General features: G+C 47.2%; 1 protein-coding gene across 1 annotated transcript in view; it reads left to right on the forward strand.

Moving 5' to 3' along the window:
• Positions 1–7381, forward strand: part of LOC108801852 (zinc finger protein 850-like) — a 50792-nt gene that overhangs the window by 30047 nt on the left and 13364 nt on the right. Inside the window, exons 5-6 of the mRNA XM_018573766.1 lie at positions 6222–6389; positions 6558–7181. Of these exons, the coding sequence (XP_018429268.1) occupies positions 6222–6389; positions 6558–7181 (792 nt within the window). The remainder of the gene's footprint in view (positions 1–6221; positions 6390–6557; positions 7182–7381) is intronic.

Consider the following 7381-nt stretch of genomic DNA (forward strand, 5'->3'; position numbering starts at 1 on the left):
GGGGGGGGGATGCGCCACGGAAGAGGGCGGGGGGGTGCAAGTAGCTGGTCTTGCCTAGGGCGCAAAATAGTCTAAAACCGGCCCTGGCTACACACACTATATTGCTAAAAGTATTGGGCCCCTCCCCCTCCAAATCATTGGATTCATGTGTATCCGTGACATTTCCCGGCTACTAAATATTCCGCGGTCACCTGTTAGCGGTATTATAAGAAAGTGGGAACAACAGCATGCGTCGTCGTATGTGTCGCTAGTAGGCCACGGATAAGCGTCACCCTCCTGGTAGTCTCGGTTGACCTGACCAGACTCATCCCGCTTGATCTGGTTTTGTCTGTCTGGGTGCGTGGTCAGGTTGCCGTCCCTCTCTGTCAGATCGCCCAATGATTCTTCTTCGTCAGTGTTGGCTTTTCCTTGGACGGCAGCAATCTCCACGACTGAACCTGGCGGGGTTTTACTTTCACTTTCTCAATGACCCGCCAGCGCGACGTCTGGCGAATTCCGAGCTGTGACTTCGCACAGAGTCCAGTGCGTTACTAAGCCCAGAGTCCAGTGCGTTACTAAGCCCAGAGTCCAGTGCGTTACTAAGCCCAGAGTCCAGTGCGTTACTAAGCCCAGAGTCCAGTGCGTTACTAAGCCCAGATTCCAGTGCGTTACTAAGCCCAGATTCCAGTGCGTTACTAAGCCCAGATTCCAGTGCGTTACTAAGCCCAGAGTCCAGCGCGTTACTAAGCCCAGAGTCCAGCGCGTTACTAAGCCTAGAGTCCAGTGCGTTACTAAGCCCACATATACCTATATACATGCTATACATGGCATAAAGGTAACAAATTATATATGGAGTGTTATCTTCATTTTAGATGTCAAAGGGGTTTTGTGGCCCCCGGTGTTCTCTATTCTGTGGGAAACGGGTCCAAATGGCTCTCTGAGCGTTCAAGGTTGCTGACCCCCGATATAACAGATCAGCCACGGTGTCAGGGCCAAAAGGATCTCGCCATCTTCTGAGGGAAATAACATCACCTCAGTTTTACCCGCGCCGTCTCGACTTCCGCTTGCTCGTGTCTTCGACGGGTTCTCGGTTGTATAAGATAAAGGCCCTTTGTTTAGCGCGATCATGCGAGGAATGCAAACCGACACACACGCGCGCACCAGAGGACCTTCGGAAGGGGGCCAGTTTTAGCTGAAACCGGGACTTAGTTTACAGTTTGGTAAAAAAAGAAAAGACAAAGTGGTTGAGAAATAAAATGGAGGACGGAGAATTTCACGTATATGCGTTCTATGGCACGCGCTGTGTCTGAGGATTAGATGCGCTTCTGTTTTCCACGAGTGCTTGTTCACTCAATACCCCCCCCGGTCCGTCGTGTGTGGATGTGTATCCCAGCAAGTGATGAAGGCCCTTATTCCAGGGAGGAGATCTCTTCTCCCACGGGAATGTATGGCAGGTTCCTAGGGTTGCCACCTGTCCAGGATTCACCCGGACAGTCCGGGTTTTGAATGCTGTGTCCGGGTTTCATGGCAGCAGAAACCTGGACACATGATGTCAGGCAGACGGGGGCAACCAAAATTAAGATAGGGGCTACTGCCCCCCCACTAAAGATAGTCTCAACAACTCATTCTCCCAAGACAAAATGTCCGCGCGTCGCTAGTGTTCGGGTTTCACTTGAAGAAAAGGTGGCAACCCTACAGGTTCCGCCAGTCAACAAGTCCGATGTGTAACCCACCGGACTTCAAGGGGTGTACCGGAGGACGGGAGTGTGATGGGCTACACATCGGACTTGTCATAATGGATGTAACACAACAGAAATCTAAACCAGGAGACAGCAGGCAGAAAGCTGAAACCTAACTGACCCTGCGTTATTTATACTCTCCACAAGGTGGGGGAGCTCACTTATAGAGCGTGGAACGCACAGACAGGAAGTGATGTATGAAACAAACAGGAAGTACTGGATCAGAGGTGAGTTGGGAGGAAGTAGAGAGAGAGGAGACATTGCTCGAAGTGGCAGCAGAGGAGGTAAGAAGATATTATTTTATGTTTACACCCGGTAAATATAGAGCCATTTATGCAACCGTCCATCCAGAGCCGCCATTTATAGACCGGATACATCCTAAATATAGAGCCATTTATCCAACTGTCCATCCAGAGCCGCCATTTATAGACCGGATACATCCTAAATATAAAGCCATTGATCCATCTTCCATGATGCTGTCTCGGGGTTGTTGGCTCTCTATAATGGACACCAGGTCTTCTCTGGAGGAGGATATGAAGAGGAAGAAGACGGATCTTGCTGATGCTGCAAGTCTGAAGTATGGCGTAGTGGAGGGTTGTTGGTTCTCTTTGGCTCTTCCCCGTAACCTGCATGGTTGTCCTGTCTGTGTCACATGAGCCTCATTGACAGTCCTGATGCCCCCAGACCTAGTTTGGTGTAGTTGGCTGTCAGGGTGATATCAATGTGTTCAGACCAGTCCAAGGGTAAGAACACTCTCACACCTTTCTGTATTAGGAGAACAGAAACTGGATAGGGCTTCAGAAACGTCTTCCTCTCCTCTTCTACATAACATGCAGGGGTAGAGTTCTGTAGTCCACAGAGATAGCTGGGAGCAATGGAACTGATAACAATGCAGCACTGGATGTTTTCCAGGAAGGTCACCGGGTATTTTTTGCACAACAAAAAACTAAACAAAAATAACCAAAAACATTAAATATTATCTTGAAGAGAGCAAATGGGCAAAGGTCATAGTTGGGTCTCTAGTCATGGTCTTGGGTCTTGGTGAGATTACTGAGGCCGAAGAAGGTGACGGAACAATGGGGAACGTTGTGTAGATATTACTCAACCCGGTAGTCCAGAAAAGTCTCACTTTATAATTTGTCTGCAGAGAGGAGCTTCCTGAATAGATCACATGACCTCATCAATGAACATGGAGAAAGGCCAAAGTCATGTGACTGTGAAGATATTGGACCTCACCCTGGAGGTCATCTACCTGCTGACCGGAGAGGTGAGGAGGATTCTGAGAGGATGACGTGAAATTCGACTTGTACCCATAATTAAAACATAGACCTGACTGGAACGGTCAGGAGGATTCTGGGAAGTCTGAGGTTATAATTGTTACTTCTTTTTTACTCAGGAGCATAAAGTGGTGAAGAAAATATCTGGTGATCCATTAACACCTAGTAGCTTCCTTCATGGGACATCACCCATCACGGGGCCTCCGCCTCACTGCCTGACAACAGAGGTGAACAGAGCCAAGAAGATCCTAGAAGTCATCCAATGTATTCCCAGGAACATCATGAGATCCCTCAGGCCCATCCTCTGTATTCCCAGGAACATCATGAGATCCCTCAGAAAGATCACGAGGTCCCTCACTATGATCAGGTAGATGGGACTGAGCATATAGACATGAAAACATATGAGAGGACATTCTCTTATGTGATCACTTGTTCCTTTTTATAAATGTGTTCCATCATCTTTGGTGTTTAGGGTGAAGAACTGGAAGACATCAAAGCTGAGGGCAAAGAAGAAGAGGAGACGTTGGTGAGTGGAGCTCAGCAGTCTATGGAGGAGGGGGAGATGATCGAGCAAAGTAAACAGGTGGAATCTTCTCTACATATGGACACCAGTAAGTCATAGAAACCAAATACAGTAACAATTCCCATTTTCATGTTACATTGATGAATATAAAGTGTCTTACTATTGAGGGTCACAGGAAGTCTTTCACTTTTGGGTTATGCTACCACCTACAGGAGGATTGGACATTGGCAAACAAGAACTCTGTGTGTACCTTCTACTACCAGCATGCTTTTCTTACGAGTGTCCTTGGAGGATGGTGTCTTTTCCTCAGTATAAAACACTAACCTCCAGTTGCTAGCCTCATTTTTTTTTCTTACCCTTCAACATGTTTTCTTCAACCGAAACTCTTCTCTCCATTGCTGCTAGAGTTTTCTTTGATCGCAGCTCTCGGGCCTAACCATCCTCAGCCTGGCTGGTGGAGTGCCGCAGAGCCCTTTCTAGGTTCAGATCTGCCGGCGATGGACTCCCTTTGTGAGTTGGCCGGTTGTACTGAGCTCCGGGAGTTACCTGAAGCACTGGACACCTTTAAAATTAAAATGTTTCCACTGGTTTCCATCGTGGAAGGGGTTAACGAGGTGGGACTGAGCGTTGATGTCATCTGCTGGGCACTCTAGTTTCCGCTCTACAGCTTTAAGAAAACATCTCCCCGCTGCGCCTCTTGTTTGCAAGCCGCGTGGAGCTTGGATTTTCCATCTGTTCCTGCTACTCCCCTACAGCAACGTTGGTCTCCTCTGGCCATCCAACCTTCTACACCTATCTGGGCTTTGTGGTCACCTGAGGTCTTGCCTCATACCCTCAGCCTTGTTTTGCCTTACCGCCACGTGGTCACAGCATGAGGAAATAATCTTTCCATGAGGAAACAAATGAAGACACTAAACTGCTGAGAGTAAGAACGTCATCAACGTACCCATCGTGAGGAAAAGTCCTTTCCCTGAGGAATCAATTGAGGAAATGAAACGCCTCACAGTAAGAAAGTCGTCAACGTACCCACCATGAGGAAAATTCCCTTTCATGCGGAAATTATGTTTCCATGAGGAAAGAAATGAAGAAACAAAACTTCCGACAGTAAGAACGTCATCAATGTATCTCACCACCCACGAATTTCGGAATGGGAAATTTGGATTCGTTTGCATTCGTCATATCTGTAATTTGGATACATCCGAATTTTTGTCCGAATTTCGATTCGAAACGAATCGCACGTCTCTAGAAATCAATGTGTGCTGGCAGATGGTCACATGACCCCCAGTGTCCCCAATATGGGGACAATGGTAGCGGCCATACAACCCGTACACACTAATATATACACTGTGACCGCCCACTCCCCACAGAATTGTGGGAAATGTTGCTCCTGACACTTTTAATCCATGTGCTCTGATCTCACGCTTCACTGACGAGACACACAGCTCTCACTCTCATGTTAGCTAAACCAGCATCTGGCCCTCCAGCTGTGGTGAAACCTCAAATCCCATCATGCCTCTGGGAGTCATGCCTGTGGCTTGCAATGCCTTATGGGATTTGTAGTTTCCGCACAGCTGGAGAGCCAAGGTTGCCTACCCCCTGGACTCGACACACATGTTAGCTAAACCAGCAACTGTTACTTCTATGGCAGCAGTAGCTAAACTCTGGCCCTCCAGCTGTGGTGAAACTACAAATCCCATCATGCCCCTGCCCCTGGAAGCCATTTCTGTGGCTATCAGATTCTTGCAATGACTTATGGGATTTTTAGTCCCGCCACAGCTAGAGGGCCAGAGTTTGGCTTCCCTTCACAAATGCGCACTGAGTCTGCTGCAGTACCGTTGCTCACCACTGGAGGGGGACACGCCATGATTTAGTTGGCTGGACACATACAGGGGCAGAGGTAAAGCTCTATTACCAGGTGGATGTTCTGGCCTCTTCTGATGCCAGCTTGGGCCGCATGGTTGCGTCACCCGAGTCTTGGGTTCTTGGCTCTTTGTTCTGTGGACTTTTTGAGGCCAAGTCTGTGCCCTGTACTGCACCCCAAGAAAATGATATGTTCTTGTTGTAGAAAAATGGGCGGAGCTTTATAAATAATTTGTTTTGCCTTCCTCTGGATCGGCCACGGGTATGGGGCTTCTATAGACAAACATTTCCCATGTTTGAATTTTCTTCATTGGTTGAACTCTTTGGGCTGTTTTCAACCTCGCTATGTTTTGTATCATTTTATCCGCTTTGTATTTATATCAACAGATCCGCCGAATCCCGAGGAAGCATCTTCCAGCCATGAAGGAGTTCACACGGGAGAGAGTTCATTGTCATGTTTGGAGTCCCAGAAATCATTCTCCAAATCGAAAGCGATTCTCACACATCAGAAAGCGCATACCAGTGACCGTCCCTATTCATGTTCCGAGTGCGGGAAATGTTTTACCGTGAAAGCAAAACTTCTCACCCATGTGAAAAGTCACACAGGCGAGAGCGCTTTCTTGTGTTTAGAGTCCGGTAAAGAGGATCTTGATAGGCAACAGAGAAGTCACAAAGATGAGCGCTCCTATTCCTGCTTAGAGTGCGGAAAAAGTTTCAAGCGTAAAACAAACGTTCTTGTACACCAGAGAATTCACACGGGTGAGCGCCCTTTTTCCTGTTCGGTGTGCGGGAAAAGTTTTACTCAAAAAGGCGTGCTACTTAGACATGAGGTAATTCACACAGGCAAGTATCCTTTTCCGTGTTTAGAGTGCGGAAAATGTTTCATTCAGAAAGGGGAACTCCTTAGACACCAGAGGATTCACACCGGTGAGCGCCCATTTTCCTGTTCAGACTGCGGGAAAACATTCACTCAGAAACATATACTACTTAGACATAAGGAAATCCACACAGGCAAATACCCTTTTTCATGTTTGGAGTGTGGGAAATGTTTCTTAAGGAAAGAAAGCCTTGTTGGACACCAGAAACTTCACAAGGATGAGTGTCTTTTTTCCTGTTCTGAGTGTGGGAAAAGTTTCACTGAGAAAGGAAATCTTTTAATACACTACAGAATTCATACAGGTGAGCATCCATTCTCATGTGCAGAGTGTGGGAAATGTTTCACCCAGAAAGGGGACCTTCTTATACACCAGAGAACTCACACGGGTGAGCGTCCTTATTCATGTTCAGAGTGTGGGAAAAGTTATACTCAAAAAGCAAAACTTCTTTCACACCAGCAAAGTCACACAGGCGAGCACCCTTTCTCGTGTTTAGAGTGCGGGCAATTTTTTCTTCAGAAAGAGACCCTTCTTAGACACCAGAGAAGTCACACTGGTGAGCGTCCCTATTCATGTTCAGAGTGCGGGAAAGGTTTTATACTTAAAACACACCTTCTTGTACACCAGAGAATTCACACAGACGAGCGTCCTTTTTCTTGCTCAGAGTGCGGGAAAGGTTTCCGTGAGAAAGCTAAGCTTCTTATACACCAGAGAATTCACACAGGTGAGCGCCCTTTCTCATGTTTAGAGTGTGGCAAAAATTTCATTCAGAAAGGGGACCTTCTTGTGCACCAGAGAATTCACACGGGTGAGCGTCCTTATGCCTGTTCAGAGTGTGGGAAATGTTTTGTTCAGAAAGCACAGTTTATTAGACACCAGAAAAGTCACACAGGCGAGCGCCCTTTCTCGTGTTTAGAGTGTGGGAAAGGTTTCATTCAGAAAGCAGACGTCATTCGACACCAGAAAATTCACAAAAATCTTTTGCAACCCTACAAGCCTGAGATTCTACAGGTGAGAGGCGGCATATAGAACTAAGTAATGTACATAGCGTGCAAAGGTACACGGGGGGGGGGGTCTGCTGAAATTAGTATTAGTGTGGATGGGGGGGGGCTGTCAGATAATGTGGTG

Source organism: Nanorana parkeri, unplaced genomic scaffold (assembly GCF_000935625.1).
Source record: "Nanorana parkeri isolate BGI_ZX_2015 unplaced genomic scaffold, ASM93562v1 scaffold2529, whole genome shotgun sequence".
In the NCBI taxonomy this organism is placed as follows: domain Eukaryota; kingdom Metazoa; phylum Chordata; class Amphibia; order Anura; family Dicroglossidae; genus Nanorana; species Nanorana parkeri.